The 15,287-nt window shown below is 40.5% G+C and overlaps 1 protein-coding gene across 1 annotated transcript in view; it reads right to left on the bottom strand.

The window, feature by feature from the left end:
- snd1 (staphylococcal nuclease and tudor domain containing 1) overlaps nucleotides 1-12,158 on the bottom strand; it is a 69,956-nt gene extending 57,798 nt beyond the window's left edge. The window contains exons 1-5 of the mRNA XM_008292771.1: nucleotides 11,968-12,158; nucleotides 9,228-9,377; nucleotides 7,179-7,299; nucleotides 6,823-6,904; nucleotides 287-447 (exon numbers count right to left, since the gene is read on the bottom strand). Coding sequence (XP_008290993.1) covers nucleotides 287-447; nucleotides 6,823-6,904; nucleotides 7,179-7,299; nucleotides 9,228-9,377; nucleotides 11,968-12,042 — 589 coding nt within the window. The 5' untranslated portion in view covers nucleotides 12,043-12,158. The remainder of the gene's footprint in view (nucleotides 1-286; nucleotides 448-6,822; nucleotides 6,905-7,178; nucleotides 7,300-9,227; nucleotides 9,378-11,967) is intronic.
- Nucleotides 12,159-15,287: the final 3,129 nt, after the last annotated feature.

The following is a 15,287-nucleotide window of genomic DNA, read 5'->3' as shown; positions in this document are numbered from 1 at the left end:
CGGCAGTCGTCTGGAAATAAATCGAGTGGCACATTACACCTCGAGTAGGTCAGAGATGAGAGACTGAAGGAATGAGCTGGTGATGGGTGACATACTGTGAGCCATTATAGGCCGTGAAGTGGATTTTCAGAATAAAAACAGAGGATTTGTGACACAGGACGCAAATTTGACTTTTATGGGAAATCGGAGGCTTATGCAATGTGTGTTTTTGTATTCCGTGTGTCTTTGTTTCGACACTTTCTCTTTGCGAGTGCGGTGGTGTACGTGGCCCTCCCGAGCTCATTACCGTTGATGGGTTTCTGGTGCAAGGAGTCGACGAAGTTGCGCGGATTCTCTATGGTGTACTTGACGTCGCGGATGGTGTGTGCTCCGCCACCCTCGCTCCACATGCCCTTCTTGGAAGACTTCGACTGGTCCTCCAGTTCACAGAGTCTGGCCTGGTCCGGACTGGTTGCACAAATGAAAGGGAGAGTTGAAAAGATTACAAAATGAACACATTTCAAACTCAGGACAAGTGTTACAGTGATAAAACCACTCTGCTGCTCTCTGTTTATGCAGTGAGCAACAGCTGTGCAATCTAATTCTTCTAACAACTGATTTCAAACTAAAATTGTAAGAAAGATGCAAGTATGAGGCAAATGTTTTTCCTCTTTCCAGGCCATCTTCCTTAGAAGAATTTGCCTGCAGCTACAGTTTGAAAGCTCAACACCACACAGGCAGCTGTGTTCATCTGATCTAATTTTAATAGACCGGAAGCATTAAAAAATTAAATTTATTGCTTAAAATAAGAAACCAGAAGAAATCTCCACAGCAACGGTATAAAACTTACTTCAATCGAGCAGCATGAAACTGTCTGCTACTGAAACCTGCAGCTGCGTAAACCCGATACTTAAACTTTCACAGGCAGCTCCTTACCGCCTTTGAAAATTAAAAATGCTGTTTAGGAACACAGCTGCACTAAAGCTGTGACAGCTTGCGTTAAATATTACTGTTAACCAGGTTACAAAGATCAGAAGGTCTTTGGGTGCCATAAACGCTCTGACAACCTGCTTCAAAACACCATAGCTCGCTCTGCTAACAAGCTACAATTAATTTCACACCAGTTAGAGAGGAGCACACACCGTGTCTAACAAGCAGAAAAGGTTTTGATTGTAGAGTCGCTCCCCCTTGTTAAGCTCAACATGTTTAAAGTGCTCTTATGCAGGCTGGATTAAAATATGACCCATCCAAAGCTTTATCCCAATAAGCAAATATTAGCATTACAAGAGTACAGCTGCAACAACTTGTGGCTGATTTCTATCATGTCGGGTTCATTGCAAATTCATCTATTTGCTGCAACAGCTGCAGCTTTTACTGTGCAACAAATCTGTCACTGGTCATGTACAAGTGCTTATTAAAAGTATATGACTATATTGTAAGTGTGGGTTCAGTATGGCTTATGCTTTGTTGAAGTAAGTGCTGGATAAAGCGCTGCCGCTGACAAACTGCACTTTTGTATTGCTGGCAACCAGCTGATGACCAGATTATAACTGCAAAATGTATCTGAGCATTCTGTGAAGAGACAATAACAGTGTTTGACAGCTCCTTCAAAAGCAACCACGCAGCTGGCTACAAACGCCACAATTAATTCCATGCTGGCTCCCTAAATTGTGCAGCCTAATGCTTTTGGAGGGCCCTTGTACAACTTTAATTATTCAGAACTTCAAATAGCCAACAGGCTTTTGTTTTTCCAAGAAGCAAAGCAGGCCCGATTGGTATGGGACGTGCGGCGGCGACTACAGCGTCTCAAAAACGAACAGTGCATTAACTGAATTTTTCACATCTTGCTGCTTAAAAGACACTGCTCACTTTACAGAGGCAACAAAGTGGCTTTCAATTAAAATGCCACACACACATAAACACAGACATAGCCTGTTCTCCAGCTGTGTATTCGTAATTGGGCGTTTGGACTTGTGCCCAAAATGCAGTCAAGTGCACTTTCCCCTCTACACTGATTTAGCTACTAACTTCAAATTGAATTGAAACAGTTTCTTGCTTACTGGGCAACAATAGTGAAACTTTCTGTAAGAAGCCAATTGTGTTTAAGCTACTTAGAATTTAAGTACCAAACGGGAACAGAAAGCTACAAAGATATAGCCAGAGAAACTGAGAATGCAATCAAGGAAAGCAGACGTTGTAAAGCCACAGAATAAATGGAGAGCGACTCATAAGCAGAGATTGTTTAAGATATAGAAATAACTTCATGTGTGGAGGCAGATGATAGTGAACTTATCCGTGTCTCCAAATAGACCGGTTTCTTTTTAGGTCAGCAACTCCTTCCAACCAACACATTGCTTCAAATCAAAACAGATATTGATGGGTGAGAAAGCACAATACTGAGCGAGACAACTGGAGGAACAAGGGCCAAGAAGAAAACTTTCCAATTCCCTTATATTTGAACACGCTGTAGGCTACATCTTTCATCTCCATATATCTCCCTTGTGCTCCCAAAAATACTTTAAATAGATACAAAATGTTGAACCTTAGTGAGGCGCTTTACAGCTCCCAGTTGTCTTTGTGCAGTTTGAAGAGGTTGTAGGAAGTCATGTTCCCCAGCGTGCTAAACTGGAAGGGTTTCACTCCGAGTGAACAGCGAGGCCCCGATGAAAAACAGTTCATCCCCCAGACGTTTACACCCCTCAACCAGCTCTCCTCTGGGGCTCCGGTTAAAACAGAGCAATGGGGGGTTATAAGGCGCAGTTGGTCTCCGTGTTATTGTAGCTCGATTCTCCTCCTGGTGGAGGGGCGTTCTATAAACCAATCAGTCAAGCCCCCTGCCTGTGGTTCTAATTTTTCCAAAGGAAAAGCGCAATACTTTGGAATCTCACTAATTTTCTGGGTCTAGCCACCTCAGTAATTGGATTAAGCACTTTTAAAGAAGAGCAGTCAGTAAGTGACAGAAACTAAGATGCAAGGCTGAGACGAGGAGATTGATGAATGCGTCCGTTTCAATCCTCCTTTGGCTCAGCACTAAGGATAGCATGGTGGTGTTTTTTTTTTTTTTTTATGGCTGATCTAGTCAAAGTGAAACTCCGTCAAATGATGAAACCTCCAACGGCACACCAAAAACTCATCTGTGTGATGTAAATAAATATAAATCTGCCTGACACTGACAGCTGCGATACGTAGGAGGAACACTTTTGAATGGAAGAGTTTCAAAGCCAGAGGAAAAAGAAGAAAAAAAAAAAATCCCAGAATTCATTAACGGTAAGAGACGCAATAACATGCATGATACGTACGTGCGCAGCAAGTAAGCAAGATGATTACAAGTCATAAATCATGTGCTTGTGTCAAACATGAAAGTCAGGATCAAAAACTTTTAGAGGAATTTTTTAAAAAGCACCACGTAGTGCAACAAAGTGTAAGGGTGGTACACAAGTGTTCGAAGAGAGTTCTGATAGAAGTCTAAAGACGAGCATCTTAATAACACTCCAAATCAATAGCAGACAACCAGCTCATCTCTAATAATACATCCGACATAAATAATCCTTATATTGTTCAGAAAATTTAGCCGAGGGAAACACTGACCTGTCTCAAAGAATATACTTGTTTCCATGACTGGAGAGGCCAAATGAGAAACAATTTAAATATGGATTACGAAGCGCCCACATGCAGTTTATGCACACCTAACTGACAAACATGTTCTCCTTTCCATTACTGTGGCATCACCTGAGCATGCCAGTCTCAAGTCTCAACGAGCCCAACAGTAACTTCACTGTAAAAGTCGCAATGGTGGGTCGGATACCACTTTCAACGTGACACAAGTCACATGCATTCAGCTGCATGCATCTGTGTGGAAACAGCACAAAAATGGCTTGAAACAGAGATTACATGGCTTAAAAAGGGCTTATTTTTTTCTGTATCATGTTTTTGTGCTGGCGTCACATGTCGCTGGTTTCAGATCTGAGAATATATTCAAAAAAATTCCACACCAGGGTATCCTAAAGTTACTTGGAACCAATCCTTTTTCCCGATGTGGTATTTCAAGTTGAATACATTTTCCAGAAACGGTGTAAGTATCATAAAAAAACCCATTAAAAAACATCCGCCTGCTGTGGCGCGCCGAGAACTGGCCACAGCCATAGGAATCGTGAACTGGCCGACCGTGTTAGTGAGCAGCAGTCATCATCTCAACACATGTTCAACTGCGCTGTCCGAAGCCATCACCATTCTCATCACCTCTGTAATTATCATCACATCGTGATCAATGTAGCCAGTCACGAGGAGTAATGATATTGGTGGCTAGTGCACTGAGAGAAAAACTAAAGCCTTAAGTCCTTCCTGAGTAATGGGCCTCCCCTTTGGCCAAATGATGCCAGCTTACACTTAAAGCATCATTTACATTAGTGCTTGTTCTGGGCCATTGCACAGAATGCTTGAAATGGGTCATTAACGGCCAAATATTCACATCATCTCTGCTCATGTTGGAAGATAAAAATGTAGCAGCATGAGTCAAATTGCTTGTAATGTGTGTAATGTGCAAATACTGCCACTGGGGGGGATATGCAGTACTTTGTCATATAGAACTGGGTGTGCAAGTGTATTTAGGGGATTACTGCGTAAGGGCAATGTGGCAGAAAAGGGTTTCAGAGGGACATCATTGTAGCAGCAGGGTAATGCTGCCACCATCTGGGATACCATGGCTCTTTCTCAATTCTCTACAGTCTACCAGTTGAGGACTTATGTATATCTCCCCACAGATTTACAAGTGTTGTACTGCTATAAGCTCAAGCAAGCAGAAGATTGCATTATGTTGCCAAAAGCGATTTCCTCCCTATTCGCTACACAAAGTGTCGAGTTGCAAATTAAAAACAAGTTTTGACATCCAAAATTACTTCAGCCGCACTGAGTGAGCCAACAGTTTTGGAGGGAAGAATTTATATCAGTCTCTTGGATAAAGACGCACTCCTGAAAGTCTTCCATGCCGACATATCCGATTATGGCATCATGACAAATATATATATAAATAACACATAAATCTGAAATGGAACAATGGAAGACACCCAAACAGAAGTTTTCAGAAGCTTGCCTTAACTAAAAGTAGCAACACAGCAATGTGAAAGTCAGTTCTGCAAGAAAAATCCTACCAAAGTAAAAGTGCTTAAGTACTATCTGTAAAATATATTTTAAAAGTAAAAGTACTGGTTTGGAACTTGTGACCAATATATTATTATATATATGGCATCATTAGATTATGAATACTGAAGCGTGAACATGTTACTGTTGTAGCTGGTGAGGTGGAGCTAGTTTGAACTCCTTTGTATACAGATTTGCTTTCAGTTTGGACTTTCTCTAATCTTTGATTTTTAGTGACATACTGTATAATTTGTATGTTTAAGGAAAGAAAACCACATGAGAAGCTTCGAGGGAAAAAGTCAACACTTGCTGTAAACAACAGACATTTGAAACGTGACCCTAAATCCACATGGCTTTGTGTAAGACTTCCAAAGCCAGAAAGGTTGCCAACCACCGTATTCATTTTTTAAAGTGTCTTGTAAATGTTGATATCGATTGTGTAAAATCCTCATCTTGAAATTAACTAAAGGTGTGATATAAATGTAGTTGAGTAGAAAGTACAATATTCCCCTCTACATTAAAGTTTAAAATAGCATGACATGGAAATACTCAAGTACGTCAAAACTGTAGTTTGGAACTTTCAACTATATGGTACAGCCCCTTATTGCGTGGGACTACGGAAACATATCAAACGTTCGGAAACATTAAAACATATCGGTACAAGAGCTTTTCCGAAACATCAGCGGGCCGATTTATGCTAACCGCAATTAAATCTGTCTGTATTTATAGCAGTTGATAAGTAACAAGAAAATTAAAGTAATGGAACGCCAAAAAGATAGGCTGAGCTATTACATAGTTTGCCCACTGGAGAGCACTGCGACTCTACCGTTGGCAATACACCAATCCCTGAGAGCTCACCAATCACATAACAGTTACGCTCATCAGTGCGAAACAGAACGAAGTGAGCGTGAGCTGAAGAACAAACATTATCGCCTGTAGACAAGCTTAACCTTACGTTTTAGCTACAGTTAATAAAGGCAATTCAAGCGAGTAAATGGACAACAACGCTATCACACAATCTCCCCCATCACAACAGCGCTAAAAGTAACTATAAAAGCTTAACACACTGCTAAACCTGTTAGCCAGAGGCTAGCTAATGCTATTGCTTGTCAGTAGAAAACATATCAACAACTCACATGTCAGTACAGTTAGACAGCAATGTTAAGGCGACATCCCATAATGCTGTGCAGCAAACCACGCTGTACTATTCAAAAACATTATGTGATGGTGTGTCATCTTGAAAAGCTCATAAAACCGCTCCAATCTTTCCAAACCTAACTTCCAGGAGGGAAGAAAAAAAACTTTTGCTAAATGACAGTGAAAGCTAATTTCGACTCTCCCCACTTATCATAAATCTTTATGTGCTTGAAAAAAAAAAAAAGGAGCCAGTGAATCATTAATAATAATTTGATTTTTTTAAACCCTTAAATATGAGCTATTGGCATCAGCTTTAAAAATCCTGTTCAGTCGGGCTGTAATTATTACAAAAAAAGTGTAGCTAAATGCATTCACTTTTTGTGTCAGAAAAGACAGACAAGACGAAAAGCAGCAGTCCTATGCTTACATCTAAATGATACGATGGAGAGTGATTTACACCTGACAAATAGTATTCAGAACCGTGTCATGCCTGCATATAGTCCATTCATGTCAACCAACACAGCTGTGATCTTTCACACATTACAGATAGCAGAGAAGCAAAATTCTTACTTGTTCCCTCTGATTCCTTCTCTGCGGACTGTGGCAAGGCCCTCGTTGACCAAAGACTCAGCGATGTTCTCACCTGTTGTGTCTATAATGAGAAAACAGGAAAAAATTTAAACTAACAGTTGATTCCTTGAAAAAGACTCTAAGGCGCTGTAACATCAATACAGAATTTGGAAGGGAGTATAGGGTAAAAAATAGGGTATTATAACAGATAGTTCCCACAGTGTGACATGGCTTTATACAACAAAAGCAAAGGGGGGAAAAAAAACATTTATGGAACGAGTATTGCTCCAGTCAGTGATGTACAGTATGTGGGAATTATCAATGGCTAGTTTGTGATTCAAGAAGTGACACTATACCTTTCCCCAGGTAGACCATGCCGTACTCTCGGCCCAAAGCGGTCTTGATTTCCACCGTGAAGCACACCTCTTTGCCGATTAGCTTCTTCCGCAAGAACTCTCTGGCTTGGAAGGCCCATGGCTGCAATATACACAGGAACAGTAATGCACACCTCCACAGAACAAGGTGGACTTTGACACGTCAGTATCAGGAGAAGTAAACAGCTAGTAGACACACGCTGCTGCAGCGACAAACTGAATCCTTCAAAAAAATAAAATGGCCACTGCATAGTTTTCACACAAAAATTATAGCATGGTAACAGTTGGTGAACCCACTACAGGTTAACCTCCCTTCTGCTTCCTCACAGCAACCAGACAGATATAATGTGCTCTAATGATGTGCAAATAGCACCCACCAGTGGTAGCTGGTTAATGTCGGGTGCTGTACCGCTGCCCTCTTCCAATTATCCTGAAGAAAGGCTACTTAAACAAGTTGAACTAATTACAAAATAATCATGAAATAAAAACAGTGTACTGGAACTACACCCTCATTAGTCCTGTCAATGGTTTGGTTCATTACGATGTGAATACGTACACTGCCTGTGTGAGGGCCGCTGGCCAAATGAGTGTATGGATCCTTCAAAATCAACAAGCAGTTAAACTCTGGCTGCTCTCTAATTGGCTGCCTCAGATTGCAGACTAAGGCCAGACCAATTATCAGTCTGACATTCAGCATTTTTACGATAATCAGTACTTTTTTTAACCGTTGCTCGATAAAATACATTAATTTAAAATGTGCTACTTTAGCTCTGATGCAGCTGCTTCTCTCTATCCGTAGGCACCACTCTGTAGTCTGCAGCAATTTTCCATTCACAGCACTTACATGAGTAGAAATCACTAGTAATCCCCAATCAACACTGAAGAATAAATGTTGTAAAGTCCTCTTTTATTTAAACCTACATAAAACATTAAAAACAGCCAAGTGTTGCGTTGTAGTTTGTGCTATGCTAGATTTTGACACCAACATTTCAATCTGTAGATTTTGCATTTATATCTGTTCCAAATATCGATTATCAGTCTCTGTGATTATCACTAATAGGTGTCGACCCTGAGGAAGAAACCACATCGCTCAACCCCTATTCCAGAGACACTCCCGCTGTCATTGGTAGCATAATGCCATTATTTCGGACAATTTTTCCTCACACTTCCGCACGCATCATTAACTATACGTGTCCAACTCTCTCTCCCACTCAGCAGTACATCAGTCAAACAGTACTGCAGGAGGTGGCAGGTTCAAGTGGAGGTGATGGTGAGCTCCCCAAATGACACAAAGTTTGGTTTCATCTTTACCAAGCTGGTATTGTCATTAATTAACCGACATCGAACTCAAAGTCACAGAGTGGGGGAACTTTGATGCTTGCTTCTATAATTGTGGTTAGTCCATGTACGCTGAGCTAAGCAGTCTGTTGGTGTTTGTATGACATGTCAAATACATTTATATTGTCTTGTGCTCCCACATTACTGACAGTGAACCAGCTCAATTATTAGCAGCATGACGGTAGCAAAAAAACTGAAAAAAAACACGGTTTTCAATAAAATATTATCTTGGTTGAACAAACCATTTCTGTAAGCTTCCCTTAATGGATTTTATATCTGATAAAAAAGTAGAAAATGTTTTTTAAAAGACATTTCAGCCTTGCAAGATGCAGAAAGTAATAGATTTTTTCAACTTTCAGCAGAACTGACAGCCGTGTCTGGCCGTGATAAATAAATTGATGAATTTTCTAAAAAGGCACGATAAGAAAATGTCAGATTACACGAGTGTTATCGTAAAGTCTAGCATTCATATGAGAATTTTTATCTCTAATATTATTACGTTTGCTCGGTTGAAAAGAGCAAAGCCGTGCGACAAAAATTCAGAGAAAAAAAATCTTCTCCCCAAAGTGAAAAACAGATGCACACATCAGCAACATTCCTCCAAATTGGAATATCAGTGCGGGTGCCACGGGGATACTTGCACTGTCCCTGTCAAACAAATATAAATGAACACAATTGAATAGACCCACTCACCTCGTCAGGGGTGTCCTTGGCGTCAGATTGGCCCTGTGCGGCTCGGCGGGCCATGGCTCCGGCTCGGATATTACTGAGATTGATCTGGCGCTCTGGGGGTGGGCCACCTCGAGGCTGGCCCCGAACAATGATGGCACAGCCCGACAAGACCTGGAGAGAGGACAGCAGATTGATTGTCGACTGGGGAATCAGGCAGAATCGGCAGTGCAAGAACTGGCTGCACTAATCAAATACAGTTAATATCTTCTGACACTCTTTTTGAAAAATCTATTCATCACAGAAAAAGACACATCTGGAGAAAACAAAAGACCCTTCAGCCAACTCCGTGAAAGGAAGCCACCTGTGTGAAAGAAAAACATGGGTGGCAGTTTTTAGTTTCTGTTTCCTCTAAGACAATGCTCGCACTATGGTACACTCACTTGACAGTTGTATTTACAGATAGTGTCAATCTGCTAAGCACTACAGGAGGGATTGATCTGGAATTGGTGGAACATAAACAAGCACAGCAGGTCAGCAAATCATTAGTGTGGCAGTTGCAAACTAACAAAAATCACTGTAGCTTTAAAAGTCCTCAAAGATGTAACGGGAGCCTGCGCGACTGTTACAGAGTTAGAAAGCAACTTCACGCGGCATGTTACCATGGTGACAGTCTGTCATTCAAACTCAAGGTGAGATCACGCCATCTGATAACGTAGCTAAATACAAAAAAAAAAAAAAAAAGGAGAGAGATAACCTACTCTTGGGTTTGACAACCATGGCATTTACACGAATCTAAGCAAACACCTTTTATCTGCAGACTCTCCAGCGTGTCTGCAGGGAGCATCACTGGGGGCTGTTGATCTAAGATGTGGGTTAGATAAAAACTCTTTCATCGAATCATCCCGAGTCTTCCCCCACTGACAGACTAACTCTCTCCAAGTATAGGCAAAGCAGAGCGGCAGCTGCAATATTCACAGATTGACCAGCCACGAGGTGAAACAAGGCAAATAAGAGCAAACCCATCCTTCTGTTTACAAAAGAATCGCCACCTGAAAAGCTCTACACAGCTTTGCTTGACCCCTTGATCACCTCTCTTAATGTACAGATGCGAACTCTTTCGCAATCATCTTTTCACGCTGGGAAACCTCTCTGCGAAAGGAATAATCTTGATGACATGGAAAGAATGCAGACATTCCTGCTTTGTAATAAGACGTGAGCTGGAGGGCTATCGTGATCTTATAATATGGAAGGAGCATCAGTTTTTCTCAAAAGAGTTTTGTTGGTGGTTGATGTGTTGCGATATAGATAGTCCACAAAAGTGCATGAGTAAAATAAAAGACAGTTTGATCATTCAGTTTATTGAAATTGCTATCAGGAGTGTCACTGAAACACATCATGTTCCTTTGTCCCCACAGTTTTCTCATTAATATATTTTTTACGTACCAAATGTTCTCCAAGCTAACTAAGAGGGTCTATCTGTTTGTTCCAGTTTGCAGAATTGAGGAAAATGCCACATATGATCAGTATATATGGGAATCATTTCTAGGACATTTCACTCCTGGAATTCTTTTTTTAAACTTAAGCAATACAGCAAAAAAGAACTGACCAGGTTGAACCTTAATACATACAGGGAAAATGAGAAACGACCAATTTAGAGGCCTTGAACAAGACAACACTGCTGTTCCAGTTTCATGGTGGCACACACAAGACTGTGGCACCTTCCACAAGTCAAACTATGCATCCATGCAAAGGCATTTATGGAGAACATTTTGTTACTTTTTTTTTTCGGATTTAAAGTCAAATTGACATTTGGCCAAATCGAAAATGAGAGAAGTTGTAGTAACACATGGACAACCTCAGATTACGGATAACCGAGATGAATGGGAGATTATAGGGGCGAAGGAAGTTGTAGCTACGTGTCATTTTGCCGTGGTTGGTTCTAACCAGTACACCAGTCAGCACACTGAGGAAATGCTGTCTGTGACTTTAGCTGAAGTTTCATTAATCAGCTTATTTACTACAAACAGAGTCTTAGCGCGTTAAAACACGTCTTAATTGATTTTATAGGAAACGCTGAGAGGCACCAACAACTACACGTTAACTTGTAGAGTGAAGCTTTTCATGTTAGCTTTTATGCTAAGCTCTAATTTGCATGTGGTCAGTAAGTTAAATGAGTTGGGCAGTGTTCCTGAACATGCCGCTTGTTTACACAGACAACCAAGTTTGTTCATGAAAGCTAGCGGTTATTAGACAGTAACGCTAGTCAGCTAACCGTTAGTTAGCGATTAGCTGGGGAACTAAACATCTGTTAACGTTGCAGTCACTCAACTGCATTAGTTTCCAGTCAGGTTAATTATTTGAGAATATAAATTAAATCTGTCAGTGGACTTTCAACAGCTTTATATCTGTCAATTCACTTTACACTTAAAGGAAAATAGTTCGTTTGAGTTACTTACAGCTAACTATCAAGTTAGCAACATGCTAACGCCAGTTTCCTTCAGCCTATTAGCAGGCTAGCTAATTTAGCTAACATTAGCTGGCATGCTGCCGCAGCCATGTGAGCTTAATGTTCCTGACAGGTGTCGTTACTGTAATGTCAACACCGCCATTCAACAGACATTCATATTTATGACGCCACGTAAGTTCAGTTAAAGTTGTGTGACAGCGGACGCTTAGTTTCGCCTTCATTAGCCCTCTGCTCACTGAGCTAACTAGCTGTACCCTCAGTGAGCTTCACATATTCTTGTGTTAGGATTCCTACCATTTTCACAATTCCTCTTTGCAGAGGAGCAGTCGAAGCGGGGGCTGTCTGAGATGGTGCCGAAACAGATGCCATGTCCACCGGTTTGAAATACAACGCCGTTTACGGGGTAACCAGGTAAGGGAGCTGGGACTCTGAAGTGAGTGCCTGTCCTAATGAAAGCCAAGAGAAAAAGACTGAGCACCGATCAACACACACGTTATACCGGAAACACACTTTGCCATGCATACACACACGGTAAACCGTTCCGGGTCTGGTAAGCAGAATGAATGGGAGCGAATGGAGCCGCTGGTCGACCGCGTAGGCGAATTGAAATAAAGTCTTCCGGAGCAGGAGGTTCGACACGTCAGCACAGTGTGGACGCAGCTGATGCCGCGTTCAGGGCGCCTCGGAAAAACACATGCACACAAAGCAGACAGCAAAGGGACAAATGAAGCATGTTCACTTTGGGTGATGGAAACACAGAAAATGCATCCAAAGTCATGGCTGAGAAATATTGCAGCTGCATTCTCTAATTTAAACTTTGTTTTTGTCCTTAATAAATAACTTTAATAACTTTGTTATAACACAGTAACACACTGACTTGTGTGAAACCATGTGAATCAACTGTGACTTCTTACAGGCTGGAATGCATGTTTTGTGTTTTACAGTCAAATATATCATATATTTAATAGAATAAAACAGAGCATTAATTCATATAATTCACACTGTTAACAAAACAGACTTCAAACTGGCCTAAATTTGTATTTAAGAAGGCCGCATAATATGCACATGTAAATATATATAAAGTACCGGCACCAGAATTCAAATAAAATGTAAGAAGACACTGACACCAGATCTCTGAACCTGAGTGACCAACAGCAGTACTTTGCATTCCAACTGCACCTTTAAACCACACTTCCTATGTAAATTGTTGCACTGCTGCAAGATCTTACACACAGAATAAATAAGCTATCTTTGCAACATCAACCTAAATCTCTGTTTTCATAGGTTAGGAAAGGTTGTATATTATTTGAACAGTATTTTTGCACATTTCTTGCTCTCCTTTTCTAAAACTGACGATCTGACAGTGTAGATGCACCGACAGGATTGCTGCTTAACTGCACATTGCAATGAAAATATAGTAATTCTATTCTATTCAGTAAGATAAGACAGAACTTTTTTTTTAATCCTGAAGGAAATTGTAGCAGGTAAAAATTACAACACCAGAAGACTGAATGCAGTATCTAATAGAATAGCAATAAGACATAAGTACAATACTTTAGAGATAAAGTAGTACCAGTTGTGATGCTGAAGTAATAAAGTAATATTCCACATGATAATAAAGTATTGCACATTTATAATACAGTATATATATTAACAATGCAACACAGACTGCTCCCCGACTACCAGGCATTATTCATATCATTAATTCACATGGTGTAAGGACTGATTATTTCCAAGAATGTTTGTCCATTTCTTTTTTAACCAAAGAAGACGCATGTGCATGCAGTGTCATATGGATAAACAATTTTGCCCTCAGTCGTAGTGAAATCAATAAACAGGGCAAAGAATCCACCAGATGAGAACGTAGGCACATTAAAAAAAATTAAAAAAATTGCCGCTCAGTTGTACTTGGCAGCTCCCAGAGGTGATTGAGAGTAACTGAGATTTGTGTGTGTGTGGGAAGCAAGGCACCGCTTGAAAAAGACCATTTGTGCTCAGGGGATCTACTCTAAATATTTGCAGGGCAAATACCTTGTGATGTTGTTATAAATCATGACTCTTTTGATGCTCTGACATTAATTCCCAGAAGGAGTAACTGCTAATGATTACACTGAACTATGTGTTTGGGAAATACAGACAGTTAGCGCAAGACAAAGCAAGAGAGAGAGATCGGAGGAAAAAAAATAACACGTACACACTGTAAACAAACTATATTTCAAGGTCTCCAGATGACTTGCGGCACACATGCACGGACGCTGAGCGTATGCAGTGTCAAATTAAAGGAAAACATATTATAAAGCATCTGAGAGAGGCCATTCCACATGACCAGAACACCATCAGTGCTCCTTGACAGATTGCAGTCTCGAGCTGGTGTTCAACAGTGATGATCTGGAAACTAAAACTACTGCATATTATGATTCACCTCATTTTCATACTCATCAAACCATTCAGTGAGCCCGTGGGCAATGCAGAGCTGCTGCTGCTGAGCGTCTGTCAGGAGCTGCAGTTAAAAATACACGGAGAGGATGTTCGTTTACCTTCGACTGAAGCTCTTCTTTTACAGCACAGTCTCATCCTAAGTCTATTTTGTGTTTAAATATGTATATGTTCATATTTTATTGTTCCAAATCACCTCCCTCGTTACTCCATTATCTCTCCCCGTGTGTGTTTCTTATGTAGCTTTCATGCACATGTAAATGTATGGAGTGAGTTGTATGCGTTGCCCTCTGGGTGTAGCATCACATGTCAGCCCTGGAAGAATTATGAGACTTGCAGGTGGACAGTTTTGGCTGTCTGCAGGCATTAATGAGTTGTTGCGGTAAAAGTTCATACTAGACTGCCAAAAACTAAACACCACCAACCAAATACATTTTGATATTACAGTATTTACCATTTTAAGCAATGTGGCTACTACAAGAATATCTTCCAGTTTTATTAGTCAGTCTCTAGCCGACTAATAAAAGTTTGTCAAGTGGAAACTTGGCTCCTCACTTCAGGGGAAAAGCTGGCATCGTGATATCACCTGAGGAAAAGAAAAGAAACAAAGGGAAAATTCACCGGCACATTATGAATGCAGAATGAGACTAGTTTCAGAGTGAGGGAAGGTACTGAGAAAGTTATTTTGAAATGGTTTGAAAACGTACTTGATAACTTGGGAAACACCAATAAACAATGTACGGCACACATGCATACATTCTCTAAAAGTCTGATCAAACCTTTACATTTTTTTGAAAAGAAAAACAAAAATGTAAGAAAAGTATTCATACTCTTAATTGAAGATTAACACTTTCATAGTTTGTTCTTTGAACAAAAATGCCCGCTGCATATGTTCCTGGTCAGTAAATCTGTAATTGTCTTTGTAATGGGCTGACATCTTCTATGCATTATTGACCAGCAGGTAATGACTGACCTGGAATTGCTACAAAATCTTTGGTGTAAATGTGTTCATTATTGCATAAAACTCTGCACACTCTATGGCTAATGTGTATATTATCACCACTCCAATACCCTAAGATTAACACAGGCTCATTGGATGTTACTTTTATTATTGTGGCATATTATTAGGAAAGCAGACAAGCAATTGTAAAAGCTTAAGGCAAATTATTTAAATCACA

Source organism: Stegastes partitus, unplaced genomic scaffold (genome assembly GCF_000690725.1).
Source record: "Stegastes partitus isolate 25-593 unplaced genomic scaffold, Stegastes_partitus-1.0.2 Scaffold831, whole genome shotgun sequence".
NCBI classification, from domain to species: Eukaryota; Metazoa; Chordata; class Actinopteri; family Pomacentridae; genus Stegastes; species Stegastes partitus.
This window is presented reverse-complemented; position numbering and strand designations above follow the sequence as displayed.